This window comes from Herpailurus yagouaroundi, unplaced genomic scaffold (assembly GCF_014898765.1).
Source record: "Herpailurus yagouaroundi ecotype Mexico unplaced genomic scaffold, PumYag 100, whole genome shotgun sequence".
NCBI lineage: Eukaryota > Metazoa > Chordata > Mammalia > Carnivora > Felidae > Herpailurus > Herpailurus yagouaroundi.
Genome location: NW_024412391.1, coordinates 12475426 through 12498218, shown reverse-complemented (window position 1 = coordinate 12498218; position 22793 = coordinate 12475426). Strand labels below are relative to the sequence as shown.

General features: G+C 51.3%; 1 protein-coding gene and 1 long non-coding RNA gene across 2 annotated transcripts; one reads left to right on the top strand and one right to left on the bottom strand.

The window, feature by feature from the left end:
• The first annotated feature begins 88 nt into the window (after window positions 1–88).
• Window positions 89–6107, top strand: LOC121028305 (uncharacterized). Its single transcript, XR_005789170.1, has 3 exons — window positions 89–99; window positions 2225–2229; window positions 5896–6107. It is a non-coding gene; the product is annotated as an uncharacterized LOC121028305 (long non-coding RNA).
• AKR1B1 (aldo-keto reductase family 1 member B) lies at window positions 5940–22435 on the bottom strand. The gene is made up of 10 exons (XM_040471915.1): window positions 22302–22435; window positions 14151–14318; window positions 13344–13460; window positions 12314–12391; window positions 11889–12011; window positions 11319–11425; window positions 10925–11006; window positions 10325–10408; window positions 8372–8454; window positions 5940–6253 (listed from the first exon to the last, which is right to left on the bottom strand). The coding sequence occupies exons 1-10, from the start codon at window positions 22365–22367 to the stop codon at window positions 6211–6213; spliced, it is 951 nt and encodes a 316-aa protein (XP_040327849.1). The 5' UTR covers window positions 22368–22435; the 3' UTR covers window positions 5940–6210.
• Between the last annotated feature and the right edge of the window lie 358 nt (window positions 22436–22793).

Genomic DNA, 22793 nt, shown 5'->3' with positions numbered 1-22793 from the left:
TTTTCCGGCTATCTGACCTTGACCACGTTGTTCACCTTCTACGCGTTCCTGGTTTCTTCATCTGAAAATGGATGATAACAGGACCAACCTTGAAGGGTTGTTTTGAGGATTAAAAGATATATAAAACTCATAAAACATTACATGGGACATAATTAATTAGCAAATGCCATATATAGCGGCCGTTATTTTACTCCTTTAACCCTTGAGTTGATTGTGTGTTTTAAAATTTCTGAATGTGAAGGGGGGGGGTGGACAGTTCTTAATCTTTTTCTGCTAACATTTTATATTTTTATTAAATTGTGATCAGACAATATGATCTATATGATATCAATTTGTTGAAATTCGTTGAGGCCAGCACTTTCGTCTAGCTTATCACTGATTTTCATAATGTCCCACATGTGCTTGGAAATATGTGTTCTCCAAGAACAGGATTGGTAATCAGGCTATTCAAATCACCCTTGTTAGTTATTTTGTTTGTTTAATCAAGGAGAGGTATGAGCATTTTTAAAGCAAGTGAGTAATCTAGGCTTGTTATATTTTGTTTAGAAAAGCAGCTCTTCATGAGTATTCTATAAAGTTTTTCTTAATGAACATTTTATTTTTGACTAGTTTTAAATTTACAGAAAAATTTCAAAGATAGTACAGGCTTCCCATATACTCCACACCTAGTTTCCCATTGTTAACATGCTACATTAGTACGCTACATTTGGCATCATTAGTGAACCAATATTAAAAAATTATTATTAGTTGAAATCCAGACTTTATTCCGATTTCCTTAGTTTTTACCTAAATGTCCTTTTTCCTGTCCCAGGATCTTATGCAGTTAGTCACCATGTCTTCTTAGACTCCTCTTGGTTGTGACAGCTTCTCAGACCTTTCATGTTTTTGATGATCTTCACAATTTTGAGGGGTGTTGGTATTGGTCAGATATTTTGTAAAATGTCCCTCAAATACAATTTGTCTCCTATTTTCTCCTGATTAGACTGGGGTTATGGGTTTGGGGGAGGAAGATCATGGAAGTAAAGGACCTTTATCATCACATCATGTCAAGAGCACCTATTATCAACATGACTTATCACTGTTGATGTTAACCTTGATCCCCCGGTGATAAGGTTGCACATGCATGCAAGTTACTGTAACTTTTATTATAATGGAATGTTATTGTAATAATACCATGATGAATGCAATAGACTAGAATGCAGACACCTGGATTCTAGGTCCATTTCTGTCACTAAATTGCTCTATGAGTTTTGGCTGGTCGCTTGACCTCTCTGATCCTCTGGGTTTTCTGTTGTTGTAAAACCAAAGGGTTGCTTCGCTGGGCATGACAATCAGAACATACATTCTTTTGAAATATTATTTATTTGCATGTTTGTAATTACTTCTGAAATGCTTTCTAAACAATACACAGTTCTAGGTTTACAAATTGTGGTAGCCAGCTTCCAAGCTGTACCCAGTGGATGGGGATGGTCTTTTGTGGAAATGGTGGTATGTGACTTCTGAGGTTAAATAATGAAAGACATTATGGCTTCTACTTTGTGATCTCTTGGATCACTCATCAGGGAGCGTCAGCCACCATGTCATGAGCACTCCAGCAGCCTTGTGGAGAGGTACGTGAGGTAAGGAACTGAAGCCTCCTGGCAATAGCAAGTACTGGCTTGCCAGTGATTGAGTGCACCCCCTTGGAATCAGATCCTCCAGCCCCAGTCATACCTTCCATGATGCAATCCCAGCCGCCTCTTAAGAGACCCCCATCCAGAACCACCCAGCTAAGCCACTCTGGAATTCCTGAATTCCAACAACTGTGTGAAAGAGATCTTTACAGCTCTTAAAAACGAACAAGAAAGGGTTGGATCCCAAGGCTTTGAAATTCTGACCAGGCTCTCACGGTTAGGGGACTCTGTGTGAGGGTACTGTCTGTCTTAGTTCCAAGACTCCTCCCCCACTTACACCACAGCAGCTCTGCCTTAATCCGGTTTATGTATTGAGGATCCATGTCAGACTCTTTCAAAGAAAGAAGACTGCAGCCAAAAATAAGTTGGAAAACACTGGATTAGATGATCTCCAACACTCAATGATTTCATCCATCAGTACAAAACAAAACAAAACAAAACAAAACACTTCTTACGAATTGGCAGTGTTTTCTTCAAGGCTTGTTTTTCTTGATAGGAAGCACTGTCCTTGAGGTTGGAAACAAAAGGCCACAGTGTGCTAAATGCATTAGAAGCTGTCCTTCTTTTGTGTGAGGTGGTCAGAGTCAAGGACGTGAAGAAAGTGCTGCTCTCTGGGCAGAACTCCATCCCCCCGGACACCATCTGCAAGCTATGAGGGAAAGGATGGGTTTGCTTCTCTTGCCAACATCTAGTTATAATAATAACCATGATATCAATTGGGCACCTGGGTGGCTCAGTTGGTTGAGCATCCAACTCCTGATTTCGGTTCAGGTCATGATCTCAGGGTTCGTGAGTTCGAGCCCCATGTTGGGCTCTGTGCTGACAGTGCAGAGCCTGCTTGGGATTCTCTCTCTCCCTCCCTCTCTGTGCCTCCCACACTTTGTCTCTTTCTCTCTCTCTCAAAATAAATAAACAATGTCAACAGTAATGGCAAGCATATACTTGAGTGCTGTGGGCAAGGTCCAGGATAGGGGCTATCTCACTGAATCACTGTGGCTACTAGGAGGCAGGCCATTTTATTTTTTTTTTATGTTTATTTTTTCAACGTTTTTTTAATTTATTTTTGGGACAGAGAGAGACAGAGCATGAACGGGGGAGGGGCAGAGAGAGAGGGAGACACAGAATCGGAAACAGGCTCCAGGCTCCGAGCCATCAGCCCAGAGCCTGACGCGGGGCTCGAACTCCTAGACCGTGAGATCGTGACCTGGCTGAAGTCGGACGCTTAACTGACTGCGCCACCCAGGCGCCCCAGCAGGCCATTTTATAGATGGGAGAAACAGAGGCCAGAAGGTTAAACGATTTGCCAGAGTCGTGTTTTAGGAAGAGAAGAGCTGCGCTGAAGACCCTGTCTGTCTGCATCTGGAAAACTCTCTGCCTCTTTCATGTTATTTCAGGCCACAATTCAAAACTGAGCTGCCCTCTTTGGGTCTGAAATGCACCGATTCTACACTTGGACGTTTTAATAACTAGCTGTTAAAGGAAAAGCTTTTCATTCTTGTGCTCCCTCGTTCATGCAAACGGAATCACTGAGCACCCACTCTGTGCCCAGGCGCTGTTCTAGGCACTGAGGACGGAAGGAAAGGAAAACAGAGGCTGGGGTTCCCCCAGGCCTAGCTGGGCGTTGGGCTGGAAGAGGACCTGAGAAGCCATCAGCTGCTTCCACTGCTTGTAGCCAAACTCCAGGGAGGGAAGGGGAGACGGAAGGGGAGGTTCCTTCAGGACCTGAGGACCCAGGTCTTCTGTGGAACACAGCTAGACGATGCCTTCAAGGGACAAAGAGTGGGTGTACCCTGGAGCTGGACCCCAGAGAGCCACAAACCCCCAAAGATAGTCCCTGTTGTCCCTCTAGGAACCCTTCTGGGGCTGGACCCAACACTCACTGTACTCTCTAGGCTAGGCACCTGCCACGGTTATGCCAGCCAGCAGCAGAGATATTTCACCAAAATAGCTTGCTCAGCAATCGTATCAACACGAAGCGGGACGGAGTGTTGAGAAACTGTGCTCTGTGAAATTGGCCCTTGAGCAACTGTGCTGTTTGCAATTAAGTCTGCATTGTTCAGAGAGATTTTCAAGTGTGGGTCTTAATCGCCTATGTGATTCAATTAAATTTAGTTCCGTCTTTCAGTGGGTCTCATTATCTTATTAACAATTCTTCTCTCTGGCTGGGACTTTGTTTTGGCAAAAGTCCAACTATTTTATGGATGTCTTTGCAGGCCCTACCAAAGGTCCTCGAAGAGGGGACCAGCACGATTGTTCTAGAATTCCCACGGCCGTGGCCCCCTGGAGAGTCACTTTATTCGTGACAAGGCGTCCACCTGAGTGTCGAGGTTGGGTTGGAACCCACCCAGGAAGGTACAAAGGTGTGGGGGTTTAGTTCCACAAAGGGAAGGGGGGATGGGGCTCTGCACTGGGAAGGCGGCACCTGTCTCTGCAAGGACCCTGGTGTCTGATTGCTCCATCCCTGGGTCCATTAGCTATGGAATGAAGCTGGCCCCCCAAGGCCCGCCTCGCCCACTGCGTCCTGGAGACACATTCTAGCACCAGGGAGCCAGGCCTCCACCCGCGCCAGGGCCACTGACCGCAGGACACGCCCCCTTCTTATCTCCAAAATGCAAAACAAGTTCTTCAATCAAGCTTTAGTTTTCCTCCCCTCTTGCACCCCAGGCAAGGCTCCTTCTCAGGGGACGTGTTCTTAGATATAATCTGAGTCTCTGCTACAAAGTAGGGACCAAGGCTGGAGCACGGCCTTTCATCTTTTTGGTTTCTTGCTGACTTTGTAATGGTCTAATTTTTGATAGTGTTCTTAAAGCAGGGAGCTAGCACACTGGCATCTGATTTAAACGCTTACTAGTGATTGTACCTCAAAGTTTTTCCAAAGCATGTGAAAGCCGACTCTGGGCTAACTGGAGAAATAGCGGGGGGGGGGGGGGGACTAGGTCAGAGACTATTTCACTCAACTTCCAAAAAAATGAATAGTGTGTTCTTGATCTTGATGACTTAAGAGGGTGATTGTGGAGGTTTGCAGCTTAACCTGGGATCAGGTGGGATTTGCCTACCTGGCAAGGGAAACTGAACCACTGCAGGCTGTGGGCAACAGGGCGCAGGTGGGGCTCTGGGTCTCCCATCTGGCCCAAACTCTGCTACTATGCAGGGCTCCGGTGCTTTCCTGCCTCCCTGGGTGAGGCCCAGCCACCACCTCTGCCCAATTATCTAAAGCCTTGGGAGTGTATTTGCCATGTGGATGGTCTGTGAAGCAGTTAATGTCACCTAACAAGACGGGCTATAGTCATCCAACACGGAGAGTCGGCAACAAAGCCATTATCGTCATGAGATCCGAGGTTGCCTCTTATCTCGTCCATCCCTTTCCCAGCCTTTGTCAATTTAACTCTGGAAAAGAAAACGTTAATAAACGTAAGCAACAGCATCTGTAAAAGTTAAACAAAAACGGACCTGTACTTGTGGGATCCTATTGAGAACATTCTTCTTTCTCTGGCAGGTGAAGACACAGGGAGAAGTGGCGACCCACCACCCGGGGAAGGTTCTCACCAGACCCCGCCGGCCCCCGCCCTCAGACTTCCAGCTTCCAGAATGGGTGAGAAATACATTTCTGTTTACACCACTCAGCCTACAATATGCCATTATGGCAGTTGGACCGAATACAGACGTCATTTACTGATGCTGTGTTCCCTCTGGTCTAGACGGTGAGCTTCATGAAAGCAGTTCTTTGTGAGCAGGGCTCCTTGTAAACAGGACTTTGGTCTTCACGGGCAACAGAACAACAAAGTAACCTGTGAAATTACAGATGGGTTTACCACCCCGCTCAGCCCTACAGCGGCGGCTCTCAGCCTTGGCTGCACAGTGGGAACACCTGGGGAGCCTGCACACTTTTTGTGGCCTGGCTCCACTCTGGGCCACTCAGACGGGTCTCCGGGGGTGAGGTCCAGACGTCACTAGCATTAAGGGCTTCCCAGGGGACTCCAACGTGCACACAGAGGAGACCAACCACCCTAAAGCTAATTGGGTGAAGTACTGGGGCCAGGGGCCCCCAACTAGAGGGTAAGACATCAGGGGCTCATTCCTGTTGCCCAGTTGAATGGCCTGCTTTATGGGTATAGATGGGACGAAGGCCGAGTGAGACACAAGATGGTGTATCGTTTCGATAAATCAAAATAAAACAAACAGCATCAAGTTCACAAAAGTACTTTTTATTTGAGGCAAGAAGTCCCGGCAGCCAATAACCGGTTGTTAGTAGCACTATTTAGACTCTGTAGATTCAACTTAGCCAGAAAAGGGTACTAAGGTCCTACTTTCCCCAGCTGAAGAAGAAGGGCAAAGAGACCTGGAAAAGACTTCTATGGATAGTATCTATGGATACTACTCTCTGGACCCAACACCACGTGGGCCAAGCCCTCACTGGCCCGTCCCCAGGTCGTGGACCCACCACTGATGGGCACAGGCCACACTACGCTACATCCAGGAGAAGTGACACGGGGAACAAAGCAGCAGGCCACCTGGAGGAGGACAGGCACCGACGGCTTCAAAACTCATCGGTGAAGGGATAGTCCTTGTGGGAGGCACAGCTGTCAGGAGACAAAGAGGAACATGTCAGCTTTTCAAGGGAGAGACTCTGACCGTAGCAAATCACAAAAAGAAACGGTGAGTGTCTCCTCGGGGTGAAAGCAGAGGCCTCAGAGACAACCGCCAGTTCCGAGACCGCAGATCACGGGTCTGCACCCGGGCGGAAGGCCCCCTCGACTCCTCTGCCACAGGCACGATGGACACCCTGCTCCCTGGGCAGCCGGCACTGTGCCTGAGGCCTGCGGGGCAGCAAGACACGATTCCTGCATCCCGGGAACTCAGTCTAGCTGGCGGGACCAGACAGTATCCCGTCGTCTGGAACGGCAGGAGGGTGAGGAGAGGAGCCAGGGGTCCGTATGTGTGACAGAGCGAGACGGCGCGGGCATCTCCAGAAGCTGCCCGCCAGCAGTGGGAGCCGAAGGGAGCCGAGGAAAGTAGTGGAGGATTTGACACAGGGAAACACAGGGCAGGAAACAGGCCAGGCATCCACCTGGGAGCGCAGAGCTGCAGGCATGTTTGAACAGGTTCACTATCCCACCTGGTTGGGCCGACGGCCTGTGCTGGGAGCGTAATGGCACCACCGCTGGAGACACAGGCTGGGCACAGTGTGAAAGGCCCAGTGTGAACCCAGCTTGGGGCACACAACTCTTGCTCATTCAAAACTCCTCCACGTTCCATTTTTTTTTGGCATCCCATCAAACCCGAGTAACATTAACCCTGCCATTAGCCATAGAAGCTCGGGACAGCATGAATTTCCAGAAAGGCACTGGATGTGTATGTCGAGTGAGAAAGCTTCCTAGGTGACCCAGGAATGTTGGAACCGGCCTCTCCCTCCCTACTCCAGCCCCAACCCATCCCCATTAAACATCAGTAGCCCCCGGAATAATCTGACAGCTCTCTCTGCGATGGCACCGGAGAGTGGAGGGAGTGTAATGGGACCAGTTGGAAAACCACTGTGGTCTGTCAGCCCCGAGAGCTCCAATACCCGTCGTGGGCTGTGGGAAGGGCCAAGGGAACTGACACAGAGTCCCTCCAAGGAGCACAGAGGTCACCCGGTCAATGAATCATTTCTCTCTCCCTCACCTACCCGACCCAAAAAAGGATTCTAATGCTTAAAGGTTAAGTGCCATTAACACAAACAGGGCTGTCAGAAAGGGCCTGGTGTGGGGCTGCCAGTGATAAAACTGTTGGTGGCCTATTTGGAATGCGAGGCCACGGGTGTGACAGCCACACGCTCACCAGGCACCATCCTGCCTAAAGCACAGTGGAGATCTCGGCCCAGACGCAGACCCAGTGGACACTTACAGGGGCGGGGGGGGGGGGGGGGGGGGGGGGCCGCCACATCTGCGGTGCAAACCAAACTGCAGAGGCAGCAGAGGCTGGAGAGAGAAGGCTGGCACCCCACCCCACCCCAGGGAGAGTCCAGATCTCACTCAGAAGAGAATGTAACCATGAGGAGACGGAGGGGAAACAGGCAATAAAAACCATGAGAGAGGAAGCTCTGAGTCCCCGCTGTAAAACGGAAGCTTTTTTCTGGAAAGCAGAGAATGAATTTCAAACTTTACTTAGTCATTGTACTGTAGGGAAAGTCACCTCCCTCAGCTTCCAAACTACCAATTGCCAGAAATACAAGGACCCAGCAAATGGGTAGCCGGAGGGGCCCTGGGTGCCTGTCAGTCAGGGCGTCGAGTGGTTTTCTCAGTCATGTGGCTCATCGGTGTCAGGGCCCCAAGCACCACGGTCTTCCTATGGAACCCCTTTTATTAAGTCGGTGTCAGACAGGGTCACACGCAAAGTCTGCCAGGAAGGGGGGTGGACAGGAGCCACATGGGATCACCTGGCTTCAGATGAGCCACTGAGAGTTGAAAATTAACGCTAAAATATGTGGTGGCTGCCTGCGGCGGAGGGGAGAACATATCTAGAACAGATCTCCGGGCATTTTCCCCGTGGCTATGTGCACCGCGGCTCCCACGGGACGAAATGCTTGCTGCTGCACGTGGATGAGAAGGCAAGGCAACGTACACAGGTCGGAACGGTTGTGCTAACAGGCCCTGGGCAGCACGGCCTGCAGGAGCTTCTCTCATTCTGTAGCATCAGATCCCCTCCCAGGACCCACTCACCTCACTAAGGCACAGACTCTCCAGTTCCGGTTGTAGCTGAGTAAGGTGGTCATATCCACGCTGCTCAGTTCAAAGTCAAAGACCTAAAAAGAAATAATAATAATAATAAAAAAAGAGTCCAGTAAATTCTGCAAATGAAGGCCAAACACAGAGTACCCAAGTATCCGAACAGCCCTGTGCGGGGCCGCTGGCGGGATGCTGCCCTGAGTGCGGAAGGGCAGACAGGAAGACAGATCTCGGAGAGACTTGACCGTAGGACTATGGAGAACGCACGTGGTCTGTCTGGATGCCACACACAACCGGGAAAACAGGAACCTCTAAGCAAAAGGGTACTTTTCAGTCCATTTAGTTAATGTCAAAGGCACTGCTGAGCACTTCTGTGACAAGCACCAGTGGGGAAGGAAATGAAGGGTCACAAGTATCTCCGCCTCAGTTTCCAGTGAATCGAAGGGTAATCCCACAGCTCCAACACAAGGAATCATCAATCGCACACTCTGCGTGAGATGCTACACACAGCACCCGGGGGATCCAGGGGAACTAGGAATGAATTCCAGCCGGGGAGCCGAAGGATGTGGTCAAAGAAGATGGCATCTGAGATGGGCCGAAGCCGCCAAGTAACGTCCAAAGAGGACAAGAAAGGTCGTCAGGAGGGAACCACTTGCCTGAAGAGCACAGCCTGCCTGGGAAGACCTCGGCCCTCACGGTGCCAGCAGGCAGGCCCGAGGCAGCACCAGAAGAAACTGGGGTGGTGGGGGTGGGGGGTGAGGGGACGGCTGCACACGGGGACACGAGGGAGGCCCCTGGGTCAGATGACTGCAGAACGTGCAGGAAAGAAGCCTGCCGCACACTCTGCGATCACAACTGTGGGCAAATGTGCAAACACTACAGAGCAAAAGGCAAGAATAAAATAACTGTGTTAGCACTACAAGATTAATCATTTAAAAATGTTTTTCCTACCACCTTTAAGACAAACGAAACAGGAAACCAAGGACCCATCTCTGGCAGGATAGGTTTCTCACAGCTGTCACGGTTGTACCACTTGAGCTCGAACAGGTAAAACGTGTGGCCCTAACAAGGCGACTGTCTCCCCTACTGCGCAGTAAGGGCCCCCCACCCCCACCCCCGCCCCCGCCCCCGAGGCCTCTCTGGCACATGCCCTCACAACCCACGGCCGCACAGCACACAAAATGAGCAGCCTGCTGTGGCAACGGCTGCTGGGAACCGGAGGGGTCAGAGCGATCCTGGCAGAGCGGCTTTGCTCAGGGGGAGCAGAGGCTCACGGGCATCAGGCCCCCCCCGGAGCAGCTCTTCCCCCCCCGCAGGGACCCCTGCCCCTGGGTGCAAGCAGCAATCTAACCTGCCCTGGCAGGGGCTCTCAGGGCCCACATGAACACCTCCCTGTGCTCTGAGCCCTGTGCTCTGCCTGTTGCCGGAAGGGGTCCTGGCACGGGTGGTGGGTGGGCTCACGGCCTACAGGGTGTCCGCAGTCCAGACTCACCAGCGCTCCCGGAGCGCTCACTCAGGTACCACGCACCACGAGAAGCCCTCTGATGCATCTTATTTAATCTTCGTGACAATTCTCAAAAGAGGTATCGCTTTACAGATGAGGAAACGGAGGCAAGGTACCGGAGCCCCAATTCAAGCCCAGGCGGTGTCGCTCAAGGGCCACATTTCTCAGGACAAATGCGGAGTCACCGAGGAGCCTCAGCAAAGGTGGGTGCATGTACAGAGGGCATCACTGAGGCACGAGGCCCACCCCGGCATGGCGCCTCCACCCAAGAGAAGCCACAGTCCCGAGTGCACGGTCTGCTCACTGCAGCCGAGGCTGGCTTCCTGACTGAGAGGTGACAGGAGGGTGGGTGGGGGTCTCACACGTGACAGTTGAGGCACGGGAAGAGAGACCCTGTCCCCTTCTCCACTGAACAAAACCTGGCCGACCAGCCAGGATCTTACCTGGAAGTTCTCGGCAATGCGTTCGGGTGTCACAGACTTGGGGATCACGACCAGATTCCTCTGTATGGGGAACCGGATCAGAACCTGGGGACAGATGCGCCGAGCGAGTATGTACACCAATCACCCACATGGTTATGTCACTTAGTCTTGCACATCCATTCCCCACGAGGGAATTCCAGAACTCCACACGTGAGAAAACAGAGGCCCAGAGGGGTCAGGGTCACCCCCAGCCACGCCACGCGCTTCCGTGTCTCCCGGGTACTGGTCACAAGGAGGAAGCCGTGGCGCCACACGGGAGAAAGAGAACATCTCCCGGGCAGCTGGTCACAAGTGCTCTTCCCTGAGCACAGAGACGAGCTTCCCACCTACATCAGCAAATGCGGACCCTCGGGGTGGCCTGGAGAGGTCACTGTCCCCATCACACAGCTGTCTTCTATCTTCCAGTCGGTGCCCTTTCCACCACCCACTCCAGGACCCCAAGCTGCACTTCCAGGGAGGGCTCGGCTGGGCTTGGTCGCCTCCCCACTGCCCGGTTAAAGGGGACCACTACATATGCGGGGGGTTCTGGGAACGGCCACGGGCGCCTGGAGATGACAGTACCTGGGCTGTGGTTTTATTGTGCTTGGCTGCGATCGCTTTGATCCTGGGATCCTCTAACAGGGAAGGGTCCTCGGGCTTGGCCCTGGAGACAAGATGGCCCGTGTGAGCAACCATTACCGCCGCTGCTTAAGGTAGCCGGCAACCCTATCTCCCATCGACCTTAGAAGGCAGTCCGTCAGTCTCCTCCTGATTTGAATCTCGGGTACAAACTCCCAACCCTCTGGAAAAAGAGCAGCCACCTTGCTACTAGAAGCTACTGGAACCCCAACAAGATGCTCCTGGGCAGGTCTGCAAGTCAATGCCAGAAGCATGTTCCCTGATGCTGACTTTTTCTTTTTCACCACTTCTAACCTTCACCAGAGGAAAAGAGAACACGATCTGGTGGAAATCTCACCAGGGCCTGTCGGGAGAGCCGAGGGGACTGTAGGCAGTCACCACAATGCCTTTGGACTGGCAGTACTGGATTAGCTTCTCCTGAGTGAGGTACGGGTGGCATTCGATCTGCAAATGCAAACAGGGGGCTGATGGTGACGCGTGGGCACAGGTGCGGGGACAGACAGTAAGTATGCCTCTTCCCCAGACAGAAAAGTATGTAGGACCGATGTCTTATCTCCCAGATAAGTTGTGACAACTGTTTACATCTTCCAGCTAGTGTCCTCAACCCGAAGAACAATAATCTTGTTACTGATGTACCCTGCTCATGGGCCCTAAGGGTTCATTCTGGCTTTGGCCACTTATCAATTGTGACGCGTCTAAGGATCTCAGTCTCTGCACACTGACAATCTGGGAGACCCTGAGTCATCACAAGCCGGGCTCAAACTCCGTCTCTCCTGCAAGCTCGGCTCTCAGATGCCTCATCGTCATTCTCGATCGCAAATCAGGACCCACCTCCTGCCTGGGTGACACGGGTTCGGATAGTAACCCAACAGTCTCCCATGCACAGCCTTCCCTGCTGGAGGTTTACCTGGTTAACGGCCGGCTTGTATTTCAAGCCGGGCTTGTTTAAGATCTTCTCGACTTGGAGATGGTTGAAGTTGGAGACTCCAATAGCTTTCACCAGCCCGGCATCCACCAGCTCTTCCATGGCCTAATGACAAAACAGGGTCTCTGCTTGCTGCTGACACGTGCCCAAGAGGACAAGGACGAGAAAAGCACCCTTGGCTCCAGTCAGGTTAACAGGTCCTGCCCTTACTAACAGGTGCCAGTGAGTCAGACCTCTGAGAAGCCAAGAGATGCCAAGACAAAACCAGGCTGGCTGCAATGAGACTGGAAGAGTAACAACGGTGACAGGGTGACAAAATGCAGTGGAAGACAAGGCAGAGCAGACCACTCACAAGGAGAAAGGGAAACCAGCCAGGAGGAAGAAAGCCAAATCAGGGGCCGCCTCACCTCCCACGTGTCCACAAAATTGGTGTCACTGGGGATCACGTTGCCTTCCCCATCCAGTGGGAAATACTCCTTCCCGGGCTGTTGATATGATAACAATCAATCAGTAACGGCTCTTCACAGTCCTGCATCTTTGGAAGCAAAGTTCTAAAAAAAACTCACTCTTAACAACTACCATAGCTGTTTTTAGAAGATGATCGAGGGCAAATCCACGGGCCAGTGTGAAAGAGAGACAGGCAGACAACTCCCGAGGCCCCCCGACACTTTTTCTTTCAAATGGGTGGCAGCTGTTAGATGGAAACGGTTCCTGGTCGGTGAGGTGAGCCCTGCCAGGGGCCGGGCTGGGGACAGGGGAAGGACTCGGGGCCGGGGGCACGGGGCCCGTGTCACCCTGCTGAGTCTCAGCGGCTTATCATGAAAAACAAAGGATGGGAAGTCAGGCCCGGTACACACGGCACAATTAAAACAGGGCCACAGGGTCAAACCCACCACACACCTTCAGTCTGGCTGACAAAGCAGAAACCCGACCCTGTGACTACAGTGAAGGCAGAGAGTGTAATAACTCGAGTTTATTTTGCGCGGAGACTCAGGCTGCCAAGAAGTATCTATCAGGCTTCCACAGCACGGGGCCTGTGTGCAGCACGCAGGACTAGACACACACACACACACACACACACACACACACACACACACACACAGGCAGAGGGGGCAGCCAATGAGGTCTCTGGGCCACGTGCAGAACACCACTGGAGCCATGTTGGAGGTCACCGTTTTAGACCGTACCGCCAGCAAATGACAAAGCACAGGGCTCCTCAAATTTTGTAACGTGCAAACGAGCTGCCCGTGGTTCCCGCGCAGCAGGCCTGGTGGGGCCCGAGGCTGATCTCCAACAAGCTCCCAGGTGGCAGCACTGGCCGCTGCTCGAGGTGCGGAGCCCGGGCCGGCGACACACAGAGCGGGTCCCCACCTGCGCCTTAACGCACCACGGGCTACGTGAGCGACAGGGGCCCGGCCGGAGCCCTGAGCCGCCTACCTTGAAGCCCGTCGGCCAGTGGATAAGGTAGAGGTCCAGGTAGTCCAGCTTGAGGTCGCTGAGCGTCTTCTGGCAGGCCCCCTTGACCATGCTCTTCTCATGGTACGTGCACCACAGCTGAAGCCAGGGAGAGAGCACGTCTTACGCCATGCACAGGAGGCTGCTTCCCGGCCAGGAGCCCACCCCACCCCTTTCACTGTGATGCTCCAACGGGTGGTGAGGGGGTTTCCACCGCACACCGTGGGTCCTAACTTCCCAAAGGAAGGGAGGAGAAGCAGGTCAGGGAAACCTCTCAGAGGGACCCAACCGAAGGCAGAGTATAGAACGGACAGTTCATAAGGCCCGGGCCCCAAACGGGAGCTCTCCAGGCCATCTTCCTAATAGGCTGGTCTCTGTGGAGTCAGTCTCACCGGCCCAGCCTGTGTCCCTTTGGGCACCAACAGCCTCCAGGTCAAAGACAGTGGCCAGCAGTGGAGATCCGGTCTCCAGATGGAAACCAAGTTCTGTCCTCAAGGGTAACTCTCTGGGAAGGCAGCACCAACCCACAACCTAAGCCTCACCAACAAGGGGCTCCACCCAATGGGTCTACGCTGAACGACCCTCCAGTGGACCATGGATAGGTGAGCTCTGGAGCCCTTGTGGCCTGCAGTGAACACACTGCCCCAGAAGAGCGGCCTCTTGAGTAATAACTACAGCATATTAAGTGGCCCTGGAGTGTGGCCTTGGCTCCCAAGCTGACACTGCCATTGGACCAATATCCCTCCCCGCCATCACCCCCCCCCCCCGGGCTCCCCTGCAGAGTGGCACCTTGCTGACGATGAAGAGGTCCTCGCGCTTCACCACCTGCTCCTTGAGTTTCTCCTGGATGGCCAACCCCACCTCATTCTCGTTCTGGTACACATGAGCGCAGTCGATGTGGCGGTACCCAAGGTCAATCGCAATCTTCACAGCCTCTGTCACTTTGCCCGGAGGGGACTGGAGGGAAAAGGAAAGGAAGGCATGGAGTCAAAATAAAAAACCAAAGCAAAACACGGCGTCTGCATACAACCCAGGAAGAAGGGCCGTATGGACCTCCTGCTCGCTGAGGAAGCTCCTGCCCCTTAAGGACGGGCACTGGAAGGTGGCCTCTGTCTCAAGCAGCTTCCCAAGCCGTCTGCTCGCGGAGAGGGGGTAGGGAACCAAGGTGAAATACCACACGGCTTCACTTCCGGCGACGCTGACAACCACTTAACGGCAGCACAGACGACGTTAGAACGATGTGCCAAAGCGGTCTCGCTCGCGTCTTTCCGTCTGTTGACTGACAAACCACTGTATGAAAACCCCCCAGCTGAATCTAACAGGTTCCCAAGACGGTAAGGGACACCGTTTCCTCCGAACAGCTCAGAAGATTTTAATAACTGCTGTCAATATTCACCCAATTCCCTTTCGGTTTCCGAGCTGGCGCTGAACGCCGATGCTTTCCTTTCTCCTTTTGGGTGCGACATTCTCACAATCACTTGCTTTTAAGCAGTTCTGGGAGATTATCATAAAGTCCAGGACGTCACTGATGCAGATTCCAAGGTGGGGGCTGCATCTGTCACCGCGTAAGAATCTGCTGTAAGAGGCAGAGGTGGGGGACGGTCCCTCCGAGATACCAGCTGACGGAAAGGAGTGGGAAGGAGAGGGGAAACGGGGTCTGTGGAGGTCACACATCATTTGTGGGCGGGGCTGCAAAGACACCGAAGGGCTGTCCGTGCCCGAGCCATCTGACCGTCTCCGTCACCAGGACGGGAAACGGGCTGGCTGTCGAGGAGGAAGAGGGGCCTCTGGAGCCTTCGAGCTCCACCAGCACCCAGACTGACTGCGCGGACACTTTTTCCATCCCCTCACTGATCCTCCTCAGACCAGAGAGGTGAAAAATAAACACATGTGCAACAGACTGTTGAACGAATGCAGTGCATTCCTCCAGAGAGCTGGGGGAGAAGAGAACGAAAAGGAAAACTCCCCAGGGCCACAAGCAGCTGCAGACATTTGCTGTTTTGACGGCAGCTGCTGTGAACAGGAGGAGGGGCGGGGAGGGGGGTCAGAATATGGGCCAGTGGGAACAAATGTATGGCCAGAGCCTGTTGGCACACTTGGCTTGCTCACCCCCAAGGAGGGAGCGGGGGGCGGGCTGCCAAACTCAGGTGTAAGACAGGAGGCATCTTCAGATGGTCTGACAATATCCTCTTTCCCTGGAGGACGAAGAAGCTGCAAGTGCAGCCTCCCCCACCATTCGAGATTCAAGGCACGGGGCAGAGAGAAGCCCAGCCCCGAACAGGCCACACGCTGCATCTGCCATGACAGCCGGTGCCGTGACCAGGCATGACCCAAGCCAGGCCTGCGAGACCCGGTCTCTGAACTACCAAGACGAGCTGTCATTCTGCTGGGGTCACCGCGCTGGGAGACTGGGAGCCGGGAGCTGCTTGAAGAGAGCAGGCAGGAGAGAGAGAGACTGCTCCTAGTGACATCATGCACAGCCTTGAATTTGGTGCACCCGAGGGCACCCTGTAGGTCCATGAATCCCCACCTCAAACACACTTTTTTTCCTGTTTTTGGATGAAGTTGGTTATTCAATTCCCTGCAACCAAAAGAATGCAGACTAGGATAATCAAGGGTGCTGACCGGCTGGTACAAAAGTACTGAGAAAAAGTTCACCTTATGTGTTCATAGAGAAGCCAAAGACAGAAATGACCAACAGATCATAAAGAGGCTGTCACTCCCTGGCCCTTCCCTGGAAGGGGGCTGACTGGCTAGGGACACGTGTGCTGGGAAGACGGCCACGCTGCTTTCAAAGGGTAAGCAAAAACAGAGGGAAGAACTGTTCGGCCTTTTGTAAGATAAATTTGTAGGAGTGTGGCAATTTGTTGCAAGCCTCCTGAGCAGCTGTGGGCCAGCCTCCCCTTTTGGGGGACAGCTTCGCAGCGATGGGGAAGGCTGTGTGGGGCCACGTGCTCTGCCGTGGGGGCACTGATGGCTGTCCTCCGCGCTGACCCTGGAACAGGCATCCTGGTTACCACCAGGCTGAGCCAGGACAGATCACGTCACTGAAGGGAACCTGACCAGCGGGGCATCTAGCCAAACTGGCTCAAACTGAAAAGGGCAGCTCCCATTTGCTATGAGCCACTTTTTACCAGTTTTAAGTATGTGAATACGCTGAATCTTTATCACAACCCTGGCACACATTGTTATCTCTACAGATAAGGGAAGTGAGGCACAGAGAGGCCACGCCACTGGCCCATGATCCTGCAGTCAGTCAGTAAGGGGACATCAGGACTCAAAGCCTGGAAGAAGGACCTTAGAGCCATGCTCTGCCAGCAGCTCTGTGCTCCGGTGTGGACCCGAAGAGGCACAGAGACTCTGGTCGGTGACAGTACAAGTCTCCTGGGCTGGGAAAAGTCATCCTCTGCAATGAAAATGCACCAGAGTCCACAAACCACATTCAATATTAACCATCTCAGTATAACCCTTCCCAGAAAGAGATTAAATGAACTTCTCTTATCACTAATGAATCAGCCAATTTAAGATCTAGTGAAAAATCACACAATAAACTTGGGAATGCTAAGACACGATGACGCCATCTCTCCATGTCATGTCCACATTTAAAAATGCAAACAGAAGGGAGTGGCCCCAACTGAAAACTTGGAAAAGAAAATAAGTCATAAAGTATATTTCTATACACCAAACAGCAAATCTGCAGACAACCAGTACAGGAAACACTCCAGTGACATATGACCAAGTTGTACAAATCCTAGACTAAATTATGTTTTAACCCAATTCTGCCCCTATTCTGCCCTGTGACTTGGGCAAATCTGTCCATGCCCCAACCTCTCGGACCTTCCAGCTCCAGAGCGCTAGCTCAGGCAGCAACCTGACAACGGTCTGGGCTGTGGGCACCAACTGATGGCAGTGAGAATTCTCTACTCCTCGGGTCCCCATCATCTCCACAAGACAGGCCTCCCCATGTCCTCCCTTTGTAACACCTGCAGCGGGCTAACACCAGCTCAGACCATCACTATCAGTCCCCCCACCTTTACACACACACACTTGTCGAACCCAATCATCTTCCCTTTGCTTGTAGCTCTTGCTACAAGACAATAAGACAGTAACTCTCCCTTTATTCCCTCAAGGCTCCAACCAGAAAAGTTATAAAAGAATGTGGATAGTAAAAACAGAAGGTATCTCAGAGACTGAATCCCTTACAGTATGAACCGTGGGGATTTCTGGGAAGAGAAGACTGTTCATTTTCTGATGTACTTTTAAAAAATTTCCTCTAATTAGCAGGTATTACTTTTGCAATGAAAGGGAGCAGGTCTGGAACAAAGGAAACTACTCTGTCCGGCGAGGGGCCCGGCAACTGGGGCGAGATGTAGGAGAACAGGGTGCCAATGGTAATCCTGGAATAAGGAAGAGGAAACCGTAACTTTCGATGTTAACTTAGATTTAATAAAGAAACAGGGCCATCAACCGCAAAAGCCTGGAAAAATACCCTATCACAGAAAAGCTGTCCCCCAAAAGCATTGTTTAACTTCTTCCGATTAAACCAGCTTTTCCTTAGAGAAATTCAATCTGCATCTAAGAGAAACTTACCATTTTTTATTAGTTTTGTTTAAATACTAGTGGTCTTACAATACAGTGTTCTATTGGAAGTGTAAGGGTTCATCGTGTAAGTAAGTCATTTCAACCAGATGCAAGTTACACAGGCATTTGTGACTTTTCAAAATGTCTTCCAAATTCTGGGGGCGCCTGGGTGGCTCAGTTGGGTAAGCATCTGACTCTAAATTTCGGCTCAGGTCCCTATCTCTCTGCCCCCGCCCAACCTGTGTGTGCATGTACACACACTCTCTCAAAATAAATAAACTTAAAAAAACATATTTCAGGTTCCAATTAATTCACTTAGAATTTTCTGGAACAGGAGTTGGCCAACTTTTTCTGTAAGACGCCAGACAGAAAATATTTTAGGATCTGTGGGCCAAACAGTCTGTTGCAACTGCTCTTACTCTGCTGCTCCAGCACATAAGCAGTCATAAATAATACAGAGAGGAATGAGAGGCGTTCTAATAAAACTTTATTTACAAAAACAGGTTTGTGGGTTATAGATTACTAACCCCTTTCTCTACCAGAAGCAGCATACGAAGAAATGGGGATTGGGCAACAGGCCCAGGCTTGATTTTTCCTAATTCCTATTCACAAATAAAATTTCTGGGATCCAGTTCAGCATCGTGATAACAAAAGTTAGGTATTCTGACACGGAACACGGATATTTTGGTGGCTAAAAGGGTTTAACCAGTTGACAATACAGTCTCCATCAACTTTGGGTCAATCTGAGCAAGCTGGGCCTGCTCAGGCTCTGAGGACACAAAACGCTCCCACGCTGCACAGGTGGGAGACTGGCAACCTGCAAGTTTTGGATACACAGGGTTTAAAACCTGCAGCGCGTCAGACTCCCACAGACCGAGCACAGGGGAGAATCCACAGAATTAACTACAACATGCTACACTTCACGTCCAACCCACGGTCAGCAGAAAATGTGCTTTTCGATGCCTGGTGCAGGCTCGTGCTCAGTACGTCCACGTTCGTTTTAACGGTGTCACGATGTAAACTGCACTTTCAAATGATAAAGAGTTGACCATACTTTTCAGTCGCCTTATCACACGAAAACAGTCAATCTGGCTACCATTCTGCATCAAAGCTCGTAATCGGTCTGGGCAACACACACAAACCAATAAAACCGAAATTAACTTCCTCCCACTCAATCTCTGAATTCAAAGACACTAGATACCTCCACTGGACTGAGATGGGGACAGACCAGGACTGGCCTTGCTTGGGGAAGACTTATTTAAGGATCTCTAATCATGAAGCTTGTCAGGTTGAGGCCTACAGGGAGATGAGGTAGGTGAACAGTAAAACCAAGCTACTGTTTTAGCTGCAATGCCAGCCGGCTACCCTCTCTCCCAACCCCGGGATCCTGGGGCCAGTACACGCTTGCCCCACTTTGGGAACGTGACAGGAAGTCCTTCTTGGCCATTTTCTTCTACCTCATGTGTTGTTGTTTTTTTTTTAATTTTTTTTTTTAATGTTTATTTCTGAGACAGGGAGAGACAGAGCATGAGTGGGGGAGGGGCAGAGAGACAGGGAGACTCAGAACCTGAAGCAGGCTCCAGGCTCTGAGCTGTCGGCACAGAGCCCGACGCGGGGCTCGAACTCACAAACCGCTGGAGAAAATGACCTGAGCCGAAGGCGGTCGCTCAACCGACTGAGCCACCCAGGCGCCCCTACCTCATGTGTTCTTAAAGGGGGTGATATCATCCCCGAAGTGGCAAAAACTGGTTCACTAGGGGCAAAAAAACCCCATCTTAGCTTATACAATGGTTTGCTGTCCTCTGAAAGGCCACAGAACACCAACAGATGTACAGTCTATCTGTGATGTTAAAATTTTACGTGGGGGGCAATTACAGGAAAATGTCTCAAAGGTTCCTAGGTAGGGCAGGGGTGGTGATAATGGAAAAGAGGTTGAGAAACACAGTTTTACCTCCCCTCCTAGCTTTGGAGTATGTGGGTGCATTATAATGACCAAACTACCAACAATTTTTCAGTTAAGTCAAAACATTTACCAGCAACAGGACATCGACCAGCATCAGAAGTAATCTATGCTTGAACGAACTCCTGGCAATACAACGTGGGTGGGTTTACTTACTACCCTATGGGAAGGCAAGCTTGCCAGAGAGAAATGCTCGCTGAGCCACGAAGGGTCTGAGGCAGAGATGCTCTCCCCTCTGTCTGAAAGCCTCACCTCCAAAGACAGAAGGGAGCATCTGACAACCTTTGATGCAAAAGCAGATTGGAGAAGACCAGAGCCCTGCGAAGGGTCTGAATGGGGCACAGCTATCATAGGAAAGATCCAGGACAAGGAGCTGTGCCCAACTGAAGAGTGACCCCCCCCCACAGTTCCTACAAAGATAAGCAAACGATATTTAGGTCACCCCACCTTTCGTCCAGCATCTGTGAAGAAATATGTACACACATATGGGGGAAAAGGGAATAACCCACTACCTATATAGCTTTTATACTTAAAAAAAAAAAAAAAGAATAAAAATGCATTCTAAACCCATACCTAACGCTATTTATTTCAGTTACTTCCTCCATTACAGCTCAACACAATTCTGTACAGACCTCGTCTCCTTACCTCCCCCACCATCCAAAGTTTTCCTACTTCTTTGTATTAATTCAACATATACTTACGTATCTTTTGGATACCTATGATTTACCAGGCATTGTGAGAAGTGCTAGAAATGCTTGTGAACAAGGCAAATGCTACCCTCGCCCTCCAAGAACTTAGTTTGCCAGGACGAATGACCTAAGTGTAGATTTCATAATGTTATTTTTAAAGAAACACACAGCCTTTCAGGGCACTAAGTGCTCCGGTGCCATGATTTAAAACCCTCTGTTAACCTCTTTTAGTCCCTATTTACCCCAGAGCAGTAATTTTCAAACGACAGGTCAAGGTCGGGAACAGAACCTCTGAAAACACAAAATAGAATAAAAATCTTGGGATTCATCCCACCTGTAACGTAAAGCATCGTCTCCCCCACCTGTAAGGTAAAGCATCGTGTCCTAAATCTTTTGCTCAAGTCCTACGTATATGTGTGCATATACGTGTGCACGCTGCTTGCAACATTATACACGCTGTAATTCACTGTTGCCGAGAAAGTGTCTTTTCACATCCGTTCCAAGAGAATAACCTTGCACAGATGAAAATGAACCTGGTGTCATGGTCCTGATTTAATTCCACCCTAAGAGCCACCACTGGACTTCTTGAAGGAAACACAAATTACATATACACTGATTACTTTCGCCAAGAAACACTTTCTGTGTGAAGCAACTCTATGCCCCTTTTCTGATTTACCTTATAATTTGCTAATTTGCAGCTGCAGGCCGTAGGGAAGAGGTAAACACCACCCTCTGTTCTATATCCAACCATTTCAGGGTGCACTCAATCCTTTCTCCCCCGTGTTCTTGTCAGTGTGTAAACATGCAGTGCCCAGGCCCATATTCAAAGTTCCTGGGAAAACGTGGGTCACAGCTGTAAATGTGATATACAATACCCCAAGGCTAACTTACAAGCGGCTTAAAAATACTGGGTTTTGTTCCAGCGCCCATAATACTAACCTTCTGTGCCCCCTAATTTTCAGATAATTAGGCGAGCCCTTTTATTCCTAGCCATTTCTTAGGGACGTTGTGGAAAGATTTCAGCGGTGGGAAGGTTTCCGGAAAATTTTAATACTGACGCCAGCTAACAGTTTTTTCTCTGGGCGGCAACCACCCTTGCCCAGATTCTCTTCGAAGGTCCACCTCGCATACCACACCCCCGAGAAGAAGCAAGCCCGGCTGCAGGGGATCAGCGTCGTGTGTTTGGGGACACGGAGATAGACGGATCCTGGGCAAACTCGTGGCAGCTAATTTAATTACCTGCAGTCTCCGAGCTTACTTTGAGTGCTTATTCCTGGGAGAGCGAAAACGGAAACAATTAAGGACAAACTAGTAGAGAGACAAAGGCGCAGATGCACAGGTGCGGTGCCGACGGGAACGCCAAGCTCGGCCCCATATCCCTGGCTTCCCCCGACTCCCACCGCCCGAGCAGAGCGGCAGGGCAACAGAAGACCCCCTCGGTGATTTTCCAGCTGGGAGAGGATTCCAAGTGCGGCCTGGGAAATCCCACCCACTAAGCGTCCACAAGAGCGCACCCCCCCCCGCCCCCGCAAACTCCCGGGACCGCATGCCGGCGCCCCGTACCCTTGTCCCCACGGGGCCCGCCCCGTCCCGCCCGGGCCGCGCAAGCCGAAGTATGGCTCCTTGGAGACCGGGCGTCCGCGGCAGTGGCCGCTCAGGGTCACTGCAGGTCCCGGCCGCCCCAGGCCGCGCCCCCCCCAGGGTACCTACCTTCCAGGTGCCCAGCCCCACGATGGGCATCTTGGCGCCATTGTAGAGCACGAGGTGGCTGGCCATGACCGCTGCGCTCCGCAAACCCCCCAACAAACGACCACGCCACGCGGGCCTTGGCGCAGACCTTTAAATAGCCGGTAGCGTCTGCAGAAAGGGCGGGTACGATTGGCGCGCCGCTCCGCAAAGGCGGCTTCTGATTGGCCGGCCTGCGCCGAGGTTGGAGGCGCCGCAGTCAGCACAGATGCTACTCGAGGAAGCTTCTTCCGCTAGGTCCTAGAGTGACCGGATTCCTTCCGCTCCGCTCGCTCGCCCACGCCCCACGCAGCGGTAGAGATCTCACCAAACTCTGGGGCACGTGGAAACCGGAATGCTTAAGCGAAAATATAAATAAAGTAGGCTGGGAAGGGGGTTGGGTTTCATTTTTTTTTTTTTTTTAAGAGCCCAGAAGGATACAGTTGTCTATTGTCCAAGCCTAATCATGCTCTTTGA

Bases quoted from the DNA above. Each gene is read 5' to 3' on its own strand.
- AKR1B1 (XM_040471915.1), bottom strand. From the start codon at position 22,367: ATGGCCAGCCACCTCGTGCTCTACAATGGCGCCAAGATGCCCATCGTG. The intron at 10,409-10,924 runs GTACTGTCATCT...ATCTGTCCCCAG, and splicing joins ACAATAAAACCACAGCCCAG to GTTCTGATCCGGTTCCCCAT. The intron at 6,254-8,371 runs GTGAGTGGGTCC...GTCTCCTGACAG, and splicing joins AGAGTCTGTGCCTTAGTGAG to CTGTGCCTCCCACAAGGACT.